Source organism: Pleurodeles waltl, chromosome 3_1, assembly GCF_031143425.1.
Source record: "Pleurodeles waltl isolate 20211129_DDA chromosome 3_1, aPleWal1.hap1.20221129, whole genome shotgun sequence".
In the NCBI taxonomy this organism is placed as follows: Eukaryota; Metazoa; Chordata; class Amphibia; order Caudata; family Salamandridae; genus Pleurodeles; species Pleurodeles waltl.
In genome coordinates this window covers 811,865,289-811,881,704 of record NC_090440.1, presented here as the reverse complement: position 1 = coordinate 811,881,704, position 16,416 = coordinate 811,865,289, and the positions used below count along the sequence as shown (strand labels likewise).

General features: G+C 44.7%; 1 protein-coding gene across 3 annotated transcripts in view; it reads left to right on the top strand.

Annotated features, from left to right (window-relative positions):
• COPB1 (COPI coat complex subunit beta 1) overlaps positions 1-16,416 on the top strand; it is a 213,012-nt gene that overhangs the window by 21,078 nt on the left and 175,518 nt on the right. For all 3 annotated transcript variants that reach the window (XM_069223690.1, XM_069223691.1, XM_069223692.1), the window contains exons 3-4: positions 1,590-1,819; positions 13,583-13,752. In XM_069223690.1, the coding sequence (XP_069079791.1) occupies positions 1,590-1,819; positions 13,583-13,752 (400 nt within the window). The remainder of the gene's footprint in view (positions 1-1,589; positions 1,820-13,582; positions 13,753-16,416) is intronic.

The window sequence follows — 16,416 nt, the reverse complement described above, 5'->3', positions numbered from 1 at the left end:
TCATCGCCCGCTGTGCTTCACTACTTCTCCAGCGTGGCAGCCATTTGGATGTGGCTCACTGAGCTAAGTGCCACTTGGAGCTAAAATGTCCTCCCTTTCCACACAATCTGTAGATTTTCTGACTCCCTTTGGCTCACCTCTTCTCCAACTTTGATAAGACAGTGGATGCTCCAGTAGCATCTTCCAGAATTCTATCCTTTCTCCACTCTCTTTCAGTATTTAACTAACGCCTGTGGCCCACTTGATTGAGTTGTTTGGCTTGAAATGTTTTCCGCATGCCAACAACACTCAAAATATTGCTTAAGATTTAAAGATAGCAATATCAAGGCAACAACCAAGCTACATGAGATTGCTTGTTGCAGGTACAACTAAAGATGGACTCAACTCATCTTAACTGAACAAACTAAAGACAGATCTTTGATCCTGAAGACCTTTTACTCCTGCCCTAGGAAGGGCCCCCTAGTCTTGGTCCTTCACGTTCTCCTGTTCCAGTAGTAAAGATCTAGGGCATTAATATCAATGTGGCATTAACCTCAACCGAACAAATATTAGCTGTGTTTAAGTCCTGTCTGTTTCAGTGACTTTGTTTAAAGCCAGTATTACACTCATTTACTCCATCTCAGAGGTCACAATTCTAAATGCCTCGATTTCATCTCATGTGGATTACTGTACCTCCATTTATTTGGCATTACCAGCCTTTCTGATACAAAAGTTACAGCTGGGCTAAAAGTTTGCAGCTAGGCTGGCAAGCGGCACTTGGCATAGCTTCTGTATCCCCTCAGTGTTGGCCAACTGCACTGGCTGCCAGTGAGAAAAATAAATGTGTTCAAGGTATTATATTTGGTGCACAAAGTAATTAATTCATTCAGTCACACCCCTATGAGATCTTGCTTTATGCCGTATTGCCTGACTCAGATCCTGAGATCTGCTCTGTTTCAGAACCTTGTGACACCTAGGTTTTGCCGAAAAACAGTAGAGGAAAGGGCTGTCTCGGTTCTTATCTCCCAGAAGTAGAATTCGTCCAGATGTACTCAAAAAAAAAAAAAAAAAACATTTGCGTTTAAGGAAGAAGCTTAAGACTTGGCTATCTCCTGATGTTTATTGCAGATTTTCAGTATCTGCAGGTACAAACATGTTTGACCTGTTTTTAGCTCCATGATACCCCAGTGGGACGACAGCTGCACTTTATAAAACAAGTACACATGAAACCCGACTACTCTGGGAGAACTAATCTAGGCATAGGTGAAATTATACAATTTGCTTATATTTTATATAGGATTTTATTATACATGTTTAAGACTGTTTGGCGGCATGAATCAAGTACTTAACTTTGCCACTAACATAAAAGAGACTGTCATGGATGACTGCCTGTGTCCCATTATTGAAATGCAGACATTATATTTTTCAACCTTACTCTGGGTTTCTTCGAAGTGTGATTTAGAAATTGAAAAGCTTATCACATAACATAGTTTACTGCTGCCCAATGCAAAGGAGGTGTTGAAAACATAATGCTTAATTGTGTTTCTGTATATTATTGTTTTGTGCATTTTTATTGAAGTTTTTTTTGGTATCCTTATTGCTAACAACAGAAAAGGGAGATGTGAAATCAAAGACAGAAGCTCTGAAGAAAGTCATCACAATGATCCTTAATGGAGAGAAGCTCCCAGGCCTTCTGATGACAATAATTCGCTTTGTGCTGCCCCTGCAAGATCACACCATCAAAAAACTTCTGCTTGTCTTTTGGGAAATTGTTCCTAAAACAACTCCGGATGGTCGACTTCTTCAAGAAATGATCCTAGTCTGTGATGCCTATAGAAAGGTAGGCCCTTGCCTGATTGGCAAATGCATTTCAATATTTTTAGGTGGTGAAGTGAACTCATGTGATTGCCAACTTTATGAGAGCAGTTTATGCAGAGTGCTGGGTAATTGAGGCCAGAAGATATAGGGCCTCACTTACCGTTTGGTGATCTTCAGGCTGCCAAACTCACGGTGGTGGTTAGACCGCCACACTCCTGGCAGTCGGACTGCCAAGTTACAATCCTGGCAGTCGGACCTTCACTGGAATCACGGATCCTGTCGGATTGGAGGCAGGTCAAGTCGTGGTCAGCCATGGCAGTGTGGAGTTCTGCACAGTCGTTCTGATTTCGACTTTGTTTTCTGCCAGCCTTTCCATGCAGAGTCCCTGCCTTGAAATGGCTGGTGAAAATGCAGAGTTTGGGGCCTCAGGCGGGCCCCTGCACTGCCTACAGCCATGTTGTGGGCAGTGCAGGGGGCCCTCTGTCAGCACCCTCGGAATGCGCTCTGTCTTCTATGGCAGACAGTATGCATTCTTAGAGTGCAGTGTGCAACGGCTTTGGCCTCGGCTCCCTGAGGAAGCTGAAGCCAAGGCTTCCGCACTGTTTTCACCAGGCTGAATGGCAGAAATGTCGTAATACTAACGGTTTCTGCTGGTCAGCCCAGTGGAAACATCGTAATACGATGGTATTGAGGCCGTCGCCTTGACGGCTGCCTCACCACCGCTCACCCGCCCAACTCCTAAACAGGCCTATAGTCTTGTTATTATGACTTCAAAATTAAACACACAGTACGAGTACGCTTATTTGTCCTAACTGGTCGACAGCAAATTGAAAATGCTTAAAAGTGGTGCCCGTACAGACTCACTGATTTTCTTTACCATACAGTTTTAATTTACGCAGCATTGCTGCTTTTAAAGATAGAAATTAATAAAAGAGAAAACGTAAGATAGTAAAGATGGGCTATGAAACAAACAGTAATCAAACCTGCATTGTACAGTTACTTCACATTATTATAGACGTGTATAATTTATTAAGTGCATGCATACTAAAGTAGTACATATAATGTAAACTGTTTTAAATGCAATGCAGTTGTTTAACGTTGATTTGACTAAATCTTAAGAGAACGACATCTATATTCAGTACAGCACATTCTGCAAATCAGCATTGTCAGAGGAATGTATGGTAAACACAGTATTTGTGTCACAGAAAAGTAGTTTGCTTTCTGATTTGTTGATTTTACTTTATATTTTGTTTGCTACCAGTTCATACTGCTCACCTTGTAGCTATTATTGTATGTATAAGGTAGATCTGTTAAACATGCATAAGACCTTTTGAAGCAATCATCAGTTTTAGTCTTTCTCTAATGTATATTTCAAGTGATTGCAATTTATTGTTGAGTACATTGAATCCAAAATACATTATTTCTGTACTGAACGGTCAGCCCCTATTAAATAGTTTAAATCTGTCATTGTCTTATGAATAGATAATTAACATGTGTCAGTTGCTTAGAGATGCTTCTGTCCACCCACCACTCCAAAAGTGTTGCTCTTTTACCCATGTCATATAAGACCTAATTCGGAGTAGAGGCAGGTATATCAAAATCAGAAAAACTATGCCGCAGGTCTAGGGGCTTGAGTAATCTTACTTCATCACGTTTGACCATTAAACTCGTCTCCGATTGTGTGAGCCAAGGCAAATATTTTATTTCGCCGAGTCACCTTTATCTTCATCACATAGGAGAGCACCTTCAAATATGTCAGATCCTTATGTCTGCTGTAGATGCTAAACATTTGCTCTATGTATAATACAAATCTAGCCCACATATTCGAGTGCACATGGCCCCTGACTTGCCTCTTTAATCACTAATATCATTGTCATCAGAGTGGGTGCAGGAATGTTTCTCAATTCATATTTAAAATGAATAAATATATTACTAAAGCATGATGTGGTTGCAAGCTGTCTTTTCCAGACACATTTTCCATTGAAATGGCCACAGACTTCCCACTGAAATGCAGTTTTATTGATAAAACTATATACCCTACAGCAGATATTAATCATTTGCACTTTACAGAGAAAAGCATTTGGATTTGCTTTGATCCTATTAAAATATTTTTAATTTGTATAATTTTTTATTGCTATTAGTAACTCACAAAAATACATTTGTTTGACTTCCGTCATACCTCATAATTATACAGATTACACAACCAGAACACCCCTCCCCATCTGATCATCCTATCTTCAGACGGTAGGGGTGGGGGGGGGGGTCTCACATGCTTTGGCTCCAGCAGCTCAGTAAGCATTGCTGCTGAAGCCTGCATATCATCAGCCAGATCATTAAAAGTGGTGGATTTGGGGAAGCCCATTTAATGGTTATCCTGCTTTTCGCTAGCACTAATCCCTGCAGTATGAACCATCTGCTAAGCATTCTTTTCATGTGAGTGGGAACCATTCTGAGAAGGCACAGCCTTATATTCTATTCAATCAACCATCCTTATGCTCTTTCCAGTACTTCCCCCACCGCTTGCCCGTAGTCCTGCACCATTGGGTGCTCCCACACCATGTGCAGATAATCAGCATCTGCCCCCATGCGTTTGGGACAAGATGACGAACGTCCAGGGTAAATCGCGCATAGCAGCTTAGGTGCCATGTACACCTGCTGCGCAAAGGTATATTAGATGAATTTGAAGCAGCCTTTAGTTGATGTACCCTTAAACCCCTCGTGGACCACCTACCACTCTACATCTGTTAGTTGTTCCCCCAGTGCCTCTTGCCATCTACTCTGAATTGCCAGTGTAGGCAAAGGAACATCCTCCTGCAGTGCCCTATAGATCTGAGACTAGTCGTCTCCCTCTAGCCAGGCTGACTAGCACCTCCAGAGTCTAGGACACCTCTGGCACCTTGAGATGGCTGCCATCTTTGCAAAACTGTAGAAACTGACCAGTCCCCAAGTCAAAAGTTGCCACTGCATCTGCTAAAGTGATAAACTACATTGGGTATAAATCCTGCAGTGTCTCACAGCCTTCTGCCCTTCCCCATTCTACCAACATCTGCTGCGCAAAAGGCTGTAGAATCCTAATGCATAACTTTGACTCAAACAGTGCTCTCTTCAGCACCCCCGGACTGCTCGTTTCCAAGTACGGCAGACCTGTTCAACCCCATATGGCATGGAACTGGGGACTCCAGCTCCCAACATCAGGAATTTCAGGAGAGGTTAGTCCCATGCGTTCCCTCCAACAAGCGCTCCTCCCAGGTTTCCCCCTCATCCATTCAATTGACCACATTGTTTTAGGGCAGCCAAGAAATATGGAGCTATACAGGTCACCTCCATCCCCACTTGGCTCCACGTCCACTTGAGTGTGGCCAGTCTCACCCTCTTTCTTCCTGTGGCCCACAGTAAATCCACTGAGTCTGTCCAAATTTGTAAACGTCTTTTGGGGTATGATGTACAGCCTGCCCTGTAAAATATAGACACGGCGCACCAGCATGATCATTTTGACCCAGGCTACCTTACCCATAAGGGTTAGGCAAAGAGTATTCCAGAAGTTCACGAAGCTCAGAGACCCGCCAACACCCTGCCCATGTTTAATTGGTGGAACAAATCTGGTTCTCTTGTCACTTGGATGCCGAGATAACGAACCGTATTGGTCTGCCTTTGGAGAGCCATCTCTGGAAGCTCTCTCAGTGACATGTGGGCTAATGTCCAGCAGGAGTAATTTAGACTTAGCACAGTTCACTCGGAGTCCAGATAAGTCCCCGACAGGGCAGCCAGTAGTGTGGAACATAGTATAGTGGTTGGCACAAATACACCACTGCATTACCGGCATACAGAGAAACCACATGCGTGGTAGCATCTACTTTTACCTCCCAGCCACTTCCTACATACCTCCGTCTACATGCCAAGGGATCCAATGCAATGCAAGAGCAGGCAGCCCTGGCTGGTCCCCCAATTCTCTCCTGTTCCTTCCATAATGCTGCCCATCTGGATATCAGACAGATATTCCGCCACATCCCTTGCACACCCCGACGTCGGGTCCGCATATACTCTCCGTAAGTGTTCCGCGAACACCTCTGTGATTGCCTGCTCAGTGTATACTTCTGTACCACTTGCATCTCTGATCCCAGCAATTAGAAACCTAAGTGCCTCATTTTTATGTCTTGCATAAACAGTGCATGCGCTGTCTCTTCAAGACATGTTGTTTACAGTTTGTGGGCTACAACCCACCTATCATTTTGCCATTGGTTCGCTTCAGCATGGGTTCCATCTGCTTCTTTTCTGTTTGACATGGCATGCGTGTGTCATCTCTCCTCCCCTGGAGCATGGACTGAGTACTAGTGTCCTTCAGCTGCTTTTGTTTTTGGAGCTACTTTTTTATTTGTTTTCAAGCAGTTCATGAGTGCTTGTATTTTCAGGCACTCAAATATCCCCATTGATGTTACTTATTTTCCTTCCTAACTTTCTTCCCCTGTCATTACATCTCTCTTGCCACCCCGTTACTGTTTTATCTTGGCCCCACCCGCCCCCTGTCCATCTCGCACCACCGGCCCGGGTGTCTGTTTCTTCTCCCCATCCACACGTCTCTCATTGGGTTTCTGTTTTGCCTGCTTGTTCTTGTTTTTAACAGGATGCGCAAAGCAGAGGTGAGGGCAGCTGTGTTTCTGAGATGTTACTGATAAGTTATCTCTGCTGGTGGATTGGGGAGAGGCAGGCTGTTTGCCCACAAACCGAACCGAGGCCTCGATGTTTAATGCTGTACTGATTTATGATCAAGAATGAGAAGCAAGATAACCTCCGCTTTCTTTGTCAAACAATGAGCCCATCTGACATCAGCAAACTTGCATGCCCACTTGTGCAGCCCTTCTATGTTGTGAAGAGGCAGCAGTGTGCAGCAGCACGCTGTACAGGATTGCATTTATTTGAGAACCGAGGGCTAGCTCCGACTGGATCCTCCCACAGTATGCTATCAACATACACCGCTCTGTACATGTGAGGCTGCAGCACCTCTTCCCTCTTTTGACCGCCCGAAGGGGAAAAGTTATCTCTCATCCCTCACTACTAGTACTGTTGCAGAGCATGGGTGTGAAAGCGGGGCAGCCAGGCTGACGAGTTGTGTGGTGGTAGGTACAGGGTCTCCCAGAACCATTCACTTTTAGCAACCCCTAATGTCACGTTTATGTCCTTGCTCTGTTGTGTGAGGGTTTAAAAAAATTCTCCCCTGTCAAAATGTCTCATTTTTAATTAGCCCACAAACTAATATACATGTGCTTTTTGGGAGTCATAGCTAAATGTGCGTTTCCACTTCCATTCGAAGCGGTGTCTGGCTTTCCATGCTACCTTTCTAAGACTAACGTTACAGTATAAGGCGGGTGAATTGTATAGGCTAACATCAGTGAGGTGTAGGTGATCTCCAGGTAGAGGAGTTTTGTGTGTTCAGTGTTGTGTAGTATGTATGGGGGCTCAAGATGGGTATGCATCGCTCTTAGCCTCAATGCCCACAATGAAAGCATCCCATATTTCAGAACCTCCTTGGATTAGTCCTTTGTATTGTAGTTGGCGTAGCCTCTGCATGTGAGCATTTCGGGAGTGCCGTGAAATAATATAAGAATCTTCAGAGGATGAGAATTTTTGCAATGGCTACACGTCCCATAGGTGACAGAGGAAGAGCCACCCAAAATGATAAGGAACTACGGACAAAACGAAGCACCCTGTCTTATATTGCCTTCTCTGAGATCTTCCACGGAGTGATATATCTGTATGCCCAAATACTTAAAGGTGGAATGGCACCATGGTTGGTGGTAGTCTGGTAATGCAGAGCAAAGCTCTAGTGTTATAGGGGAGAGAGGAAAAATGCAAAATTTGGACCAGTTGACCAGAGATGGTCGCAAAGGTGTTAAGTACAGCCATTACTCCAGCCATGGAGGCAGCATGATCCTGTAAATATAACAGGGCGTCGTCCGCATACATTGAAATAATGTGATGCGTGTTGAGTTCGGGGATACCCCATAGTTGTGTCCGCATGCGTAATTTGACAGCCAGTGGTTCCATGGCTATTGCAAATAATAAGGGAGACAGCGGTCAACTCTGTCTGGTGCACCTGCCTATTGGGAATGACTCAGAGATGACTTGCCCTGTTTTGACATTGGCTGTGGGTTTAGCATATAACGTTCTGATCCATTTGATGTATCCTGCACCAAATCCCATTGCTTCTAGTGTGCCTACAAGAAAATCCCAACTCAACGTATCAAACACCTTTTCTATGTCTAGTGACAGAGCTACTGCTTCCCTAGGTTTGTTTTTGTGTATTATACGAAGTAGTCTCCTAATGTTTAAGAAGGTGCTTCTGCCGGGTATGAACCCTGATTGGTCTTTGTGGATCAGACATGATAAAAAGGAGAGAAGTCTGTTGGCTAAGATTTTCCCCAATAATTTACAGTCTGAGTTGAGTAAGGAGAGGGGACGATATGATAGAACATCAAGAGAGTTGCGGCCAGGTTTTGGGAGTACCACTATTAGAGCTTCACACATTAAATTTGGCAATTGCATCCGGTCGTATGCTTCGTTATACACCTGTAGTAATGGCTGCAGGAGGTGAGCAGCTTGAGATGTCAAGTATTCTACTGGTAGGCCGTCTGAACCAGGCGTCTTGCTGCGGGCCATCTGAGCGCCAGGCGAACCTCCTCTATACTAATTGGGCCATCCATTGCGTCCGCCTGCTTGATCTGCAGGCGTCTCTGTGGGGTGGACAGCAGAAAATCAGTTAGTTGCTCTACCTGTGCAGAAGGAGGGGGCGAGTACAAGGACCTGTAATATGTGTAGAAGGCATCATTTATTGCCACTTGGGTATTAACCATTCTTCCAGATAGCAAACGGATTGCTCCTATGGGTGAGGGCTGAGATGGCTGGCGAACCAGCCAGGCAAGTAGTCGGACTGCCCTATCACCCTCTGCATATTGAAGTGTCATGTAGTGTCTGTAGTCATGTTTACTCAATCTGGCGTCTGCTTCCCTATGACTAGCCCTTAGCGTGTTCAATTCCTCCACTGGCATTTCGTTTCTAGCTACTGCTATCTTCGCCTTGCGCAATCTGAGTTCTGCCTCTGATGTCTCTTTAAGTAGTACCCGTCAGACAATGGCCCCGTACTACCACCTTATGGGTGGCCCTTTCGATTGCACGGCGAGACGTTTTATTGCCATTCAGGGAGAAATAATTGGATAAACACTGGGTAAGCTCAGCACAGAAGGGAGTGTCTGTGAGTGCCTCTATCTGTAGGCGCCATGTGGGAATCTTTGTGCGCAGACGGCCCCAGCCCATTACCGCATGTAGCGGGCTATGGTCCGATATGGTATGAGTCAAATAATCCGACGCATATATCTTATGGACCACCACCGCCGGCGGCTCAAGAAGCATGTCTATTCTAGTATGTAAACCGTGGACAGGAGAGTAGAAGGAGTACTTGCGTTGTGTCAGGTGCCCTGCTCTCCAAACATCGCATAACCCATTTTTCGATGTCCACCCTGCCAGTTCATGCGAGATCCGATTACTCGGGGCGGTCGGAAGTGGAGGAAAGGACTGATCCATATGAGTGTCTAGGACACAGTTATAATCCCCGCCCCATATACTGTCTACCGTTGGATCACACAGCATCCCTGTAGATAATGTATGCAAGAAGCTGTGTTGGTTGGTATTGGGGGTGTACAATGTTACCAATGACAATGGTGAGCCGTCCAGGCTGCCCTCTGACACCACATATCTACCATCTGGATAAATTTGTGCATGTTCGACCATATAAGGCACTCCTGGGACAATCCAAATCGCTACTCCGCGGGCAAAGGATGAGGATACAGTGCCAATCAATTGCCCCTTCCAGGCTCTGCATGTTTTGTCTAGTGTGGCTTTCGATAGATGTGTTTCCTGGAGCATGGTGAAATGCACCTGGTGCCGTTTGAGATATGCATGTATGCGCTGCCGCCTACGCTGTGTCGCCATCCCCCTCACATTCCATGTAAGCACATTATACTGTGGGATGTGTGTTTGTTCCTGCATAATCACGGAAATGTATCTGGGCTATCTGACAAGGGATTGCGAGGAGCCTTCCCCATGTTGCATCCAAGAAGCACCTAAGGCGACCCACCTCCTGCGTGTTTGCCCCCAGAATCCCGACATGTGCATGCCGCTCTGCAGGATAAGTGTAGTATGTGATGCTAATAAAACAATCCCACATGAAAACAATGGGGAAATCCCAATGGAAGATAATAAAGCAAACAAAAGTTTTGAACAATAGCACTATATGTGCCACAAAGGAGTAGAGCCTGCTTGCAGGCATAGGGTGGAAAAGGTCCATATGGAGCGGGGCATGGGTGATGTAGGCTGGATCCAGAAGTCCGAGCTCCCAGCTCCACGATTGGTCGACCTCAACTCGCTGCCCGAGTCCCCCCTGGGAAATGCCGCAGAGGTGAGCCATCCACCGGACCCTGCGCACCACCCTGCTCAACTAGATCATCCACGCAAAGTCGACACACCGGACCATGGGTCAGGGTTCGGCATGGGGCGTGTAAACATCAGGACGAAAAGTGCAGTTCAAATATCATCGGCCGAGCGCGGAGTGAGAAGTGGCTCCAAGAGGGAGTCTGTAGAGTCAGAACGAGTCTCGTGGTCTGGTTCAGTATCTGCTTGATCTGGCATACTCGTCGGGGAATCGGCCACAAAACGCGTTGTTACCTGAAGCAGTCAAGAGCGCTCCTCTACTACCTGTTCTGGTGTTGGTTTAGTTCCCAGTCGCTTCTGGTGTTTGCCCTTCACCTTTGGGGAAGACCAACCCTCCTCCTCTACTGCCTGTTCTGGTATTGGTTTAGCTCCTAGTTGCGTCTGGCGTTTGCGCTTCCCCTTTGGGGAAGACCAACCCTCCTCTGTGATCTTTAGGCTTGCAGAACGAGCCAGGCCGAGAACAAGAGGGCACATTTAATATTGTTTTCTCAGAGGTGCTCTTTCACCTGATAAAAGTCACAGATCTGGGTTTAATCCATCGTTCTTTTGCTCACCATGCCACCCCAGTTTGGACCTAGCCATATGCAAATCAGTCTTGACCCTGTTCCTCATGGGTGAGTGTTTGAAAAGTTTCAACACTCCGTCCATCATTTTATTTTGTGATTTTGCCTTGTGCGCCCTAAGTGGCTCGGGTATGCCCAGACGTGGGTCCCTTGCTTGCTGCGCCACTGTATTCAAGCTAGCCTGGCTGATGAAGGGTCATACCCTGAAACCGGTCCCAGGATGCTTGAATCCTGTCCAGGGAGGACTTGGCTTGGCAGTTCGTGCTGGACTGCTCCCATTGGGAGCAGGGTCCAGACTGATTTGCATATAGCTGGGTCTGAACTGGGTTGACGTGACAAGCAAAATAACTATGGATTAAACCCAGATCTGTGACTGGGGGTGAGTGTTTGAAAAGTTTCAATACTCCGTCCATCATTTTATTTTGTGATATTATATTGAATATCGAAATTGAGACAAAACAGTCACCTTGAGTTTATGCAGTAGGAGTGAGGGGAAATAACAATGAAAACCACCTTTCCCAAGCAGAGTGTTTTATAGTAGGTCTACCATTGAGACTGTTTAATAGCTAAGTGAGAAAGAGCTAAGCAAGAAATAATAGGGCAGAAATGGAGGGCACACTGTTTATTTGAAGGGGATTGTAGAAAGTCACATATATGCACTGTCACTTAGTGACTATGTAGCAAGAAAATAAAGTGCCTTTTGGAAATTACATTTCATTACACTGCAGGTTTCTGCATCTTTTGATATTTAGATTGTAATGAAGTTGTTGGTTAATTTAGCAACACCCACTTGCTAGCATTTGCTTAGGTACTGGAAAAGATGAGATTGGCTGAGGGCTTGGTTTTTTTCCTCAGAGGTAGAAGGCATGAGCCAAACTTTGTTTAGCCAGAGTACATCTGAATTAAAGGTGATAGTTGAACAAATATCTGGTATTGTCGTTTTATCTTGTGAAAGGTTTGATCTTTCAGCAGTTTCCCCAGAAAACCTTGTGGGCCACATTTGTTTGTCAAATGTATAATAGGAACCCTAGAAAACGAGTCTTTCAAAAACCTGGGATAGTTTGTTAGGCTTCTCAACTCCTTGGAAATCTGCAGCAGTAACAATTATGGAGTCTGCAAGACTAAATGTATTCACATAATAAGATGGCACTGCCAAAACTAAAAAATGTATCTGGATGTCTGATAGTCCTCTAAAGTCATCTTTATCAGTTGTTTTGTCCAAAAGAAGTTTAATTTCAGTATATTGTGTATGTTAGGACAGTGTCACTATCAGGGAAACCTTTCTCACATCAACTTATTGCATGTATTTTTCATCACAAATTTAAGTTGTTGAAACCACATTTGCGAATGCCTTGCTTTACGATCAACGTGATCTCTACAACTGCCTCCTTTCTCTTCACCCTCTCCCGTTACTCTTTGTTTACTCACTCCTCCCAAGCTGAGCCCTGTTTTGTTAATTGTTTTTAATTAAAATGTGTACATGCATTATATGCCATTCTATCTTTTCCTGTTTGATCGACATCCCTCCCTTAAAATCACTTTTTTAGGAAGTGGCCAACCCTCCCCTTGGCATCTTTTGGAGGCCCCTATGTTATATCCCTTCTTTAATCCTTCTACATTCTTCTCCTTATTTCCTATATATACTCCTAATTCTGTTATTTTTTTATTTTCCTTTATTTAGCTTTTCCTCCAAATGTTTTGCTTCACACTTCTCTTCCTACTAATTCTGCCTTTTTTTTTCTTTCTTTCGGCTGGTTAATGACTCTAATTTCTCTACAGGTTGTTCTAGACCTACTTGATCCCAGTTTCCTATCCTTGCATTGTACTATGGCTCTAAGCTTCCTTTGTTATTTTTATGAATTTAGAAATAGTAAAAATAATTGAACTTTTCCCCTTACATAGTGAAACAAACAAAGGTTTCCTATATAATTCTCTTAAAATGGTGATTGTCCACTTTAGGTTTGTTAGTAGAAGTGTTAACTTGACCCAGGATTTCTCCCTCCCCTCCCCCACAACACACACACTCCTTTAGAGTCAATCGAAGCAGTATATAAAGGCTTCTCCGAGTAGCTCATAAGCTACTGGTAGCTCTCCTGAGCGCAGCCCAGCTTTTTCAATTGGAAGGTTTTGTTTTCTTTTTAATTGATATACATATACTAAAATTGAGATGATGTAATTGAGTTGAAAATGTGTTTATTCTCAAAACTCAGAAGCTGATATTTGAATTAATGTGGCTGAATTTGCAAAATATATGTAAAACCGATATTTGAGTGATAAACTGTATAGCTTTTGTATAATCATTTACAAATGTTATTGCCTTGGTACCAGAGGCATTGAAGCTATGGCTGTTATATATAACCCATGTAGAGCCATTTATTACATCACTGTTAACAGCCATGCCTGATGCACTGAGGTGATTGATGGTAGTAGAAACCATGCTTATTGTGGCCACTAATGTAATCTTGTCTGTTTTAGATACTATTACACCACAAATTAGATTAGGAGCTCTCTATGAGCTTCACTAAACATAAGTATCTCTCATTACAGAAAAGGTTGGAGGCCTCTGGTACCTTTTCCTTTTTCGGTTTTGTGGCTTATATGTTCCAGAATGCTGTAGCCATTTCTCCAATTAATGTTAGGTACATTCTTGTCTATTGTAACCCAGTTGCCATACATGTCAGTATATATTTTATTACATTGTAGCTGTATTTAAGTCAGAAAACTATTTAAACTTCTTATAGGACCTTCAGCATCCTAATGAATTCATCCGAGGCTCTACCCTCCGATTTCTGTGTAAGTTGAAGGAGGCTGAATTACTGGAACCTCTGATGCCAGCTATTCGCGCTTGTCTGGAGCATCGTCACAGTTATGTGAGAAGGAATGCTGTCCTTGCAATCTACACAATTTACAGGTAGAGTCCAAGTAGTTTATCTTTGTGAAGTTGGGTACGTTGGAGAGCTTGTTGATAGTTTTTCATATTAATTGTACATACGAATAATATTGTGTAATTAGCTGCCTTTGAAGTCTGACCGTTGAGTTCCTCCTTCACTAAAAATATGCTAAGATAAATATTGCCTTTTTCTTCCACCAAGCAAAAAGAAAGCATAACTACGCTAACTTCCTAGTTAGATATTTATGTATCTGTGAGCCAATCTGCAGAGCACACCCTCCCTCCACAAACATGTATACACATTCTAATTCATACACTTTTGTTTTCTTTATACTTAAGTCACCCCTGTGAGTTACGTTAATGTGGTGTTATGCAGCAAATCCATTAATCACAAAGAGGGCTAAGGTGAACTACCAGTATCTAGATGGACCCTAAAATATATTGCTAGCTTTTTATATTAAGACTTTATATTTGTCTAAGACCAAAGATTCTAGTGATTAACCCTACCGCCTGACAGATATTGTTGGTTTCTGCTAAACTATCATTGAACCTCTTCTTTCGGATAAACAGCTTTATCTAGTTTTCTGATAAACCAGACAGTTTGTGTCCCAGGTGATGGATTCACTGACCCATTTAATTGAAAATAGACTAAAGCATGAGAATAACTAATTTTTACAACAGTCATATGGAAAAGAAGGTAAAACTAGATATGGAATAGCAAGTGGTTTGTTGTCACCTACAATATTTCTTCTCCAGTTGCAGTGCCTAAGCATTGTTGCTGTGCTGTATTTGTGCTGTAATTGTTTCGAGAATTACTTGTTAAATTGTTGGTTATTAGGTGTAATTTATAGATGCTACCCAATTCTCTTGTGAATAAAGACATAGGCCCTCATTCCGACCCTGGCGCGAATGACGGAAGCACCGCCAACAGGCTGGCGGTGCTTCATTCGTCATTCCGACCGCAGCGGTACAGCCGCGGTCGCCCAGCCGGGTCCGGCGGTTTCCCGCCGGATTTCCCCCGGCTGGGAGAATCCTCCAGGGCAGCGCTGCAAGCAGCGCTGCCTTGGGGATTCTGACCCCCTTCCCGCCAGCCTGTTTCTGGCTGTTTTCACCGCCAGGAAGAGGGTGGCGGGAACGGGTGTCCTGGGGCCCCTGGTTGCCCCTGCACTGTCCATGCCACTGGCATGGGCAGTGCAGGGGCCACCTAACAGGGCCCCATGATGCTTTTCACTGTCTGCCTAGCAGACAGTGAAAAGCGCGACGGGTGCAACTGCACCCGTCGCACCGCCGCAACACCGCCGGCTCCATTCAGAGCCGGCTCCTGTGTTGCGGCCCCCATTCCCGCTGGGCCGGCCGGCGCTAACTTGGTTAGCGCCGGCCGGCCCAGCGGGAATGTCCGAATGCGGGAAGTGGTATTTTGGCCACATGGCGGCCAAATGCCGGTAGCCGCCCGCCAGAGTCGGAATGAGGGCCATAATGTAGGAAAGTACCCTTTTTTGACATGGTCACCCCCATTTTTTGCCTGGTGTGTGGTGCAATCTTGACTTAAAGTGCACCGATTTCCTGCTGTCCAGGTCCCCAGTGCCAAATCTCTTTCCTTAAAAGCTGTACAATTGTTTCTCAGTTGGCCATACTCTTGGCACCCCTGTAAGTCCCTAGTAAATGGTACCCCAAGGGAGCTAGGGCAAGGGTGCCAAATAGGGTCCCCAAGGGCTGCAGCATTTATTCTGCCACCCTCACGAACCCCTCACCTAACTCATGCAGACTGCTATTGCAGGTGACATTTCTTGGTGCAGCTAAAAGTGAAAACACGACATGGCACACAGTCTGTGTGCCATGCTCACTAACACTGCATGTAATATGTGTAAGTCAACCCTACAGAAGTCCTCCTAGGGGAACATTACATTACATGTGTGGGCATATTTGCAAGACCAGATATGTCCCTGTCTTTGTTAATTCTTAGACATAGTAAATGATCAGGGGAGCAATTGTACATGTGCTGGACACTGGTCAATACGAGCTCCACCAACTATATGATAGCTTCGCTGAAACTAGTGATGTTTGCTGTCAAACATCTCATATTAATAAACCCTCACTGATTCCAGTGATGGATTTATTAATACATGCACCCAGAGGGCATCTTAGAGGTGCCCCCTAAAAAACTATCAGCTACTGGTGTACTGGCCGACTAGTTTTAGCCAGCCTGCCACCAACAGACATGTTTGACTCCCAAGAGTAAGAACCACCACTATTGGGTGGGCGGGAACAAAGCCTGATCTGCAGGAGTGTTAACTCACCCCACCCAATAGGATGACCTGCAAATCTACATTCCAAGGCAGGGGGACTTTAAAGAGCTCACTGCCTTTGGTGTGCAGATCTGTCTGCCCTCGGAGGAGGAGATATGCTGCCCCCCGACGCTGGCCTATTGGCACCCAGGCAGATGGAAAAGTTAGTAGTCAAATGTGTATCCACATGTCAGGTCAGTTCCACTCCTAAGGTGAGCTGCCTGAGGTGGACACGAAATTTGAAAGCCTGCCATTTTGGTGATGGCAGAACTACGAACTCTGGGGCAGGGTATGCCCACTTCCCACAGAAATTGGTCCTGTAAGGGGAGTAGTGACCCCAGGGGTAAGTGGCCCTTTGGCTGCTACCCTACTTTCCCCTAACCACCCCCTAAATCCAGTA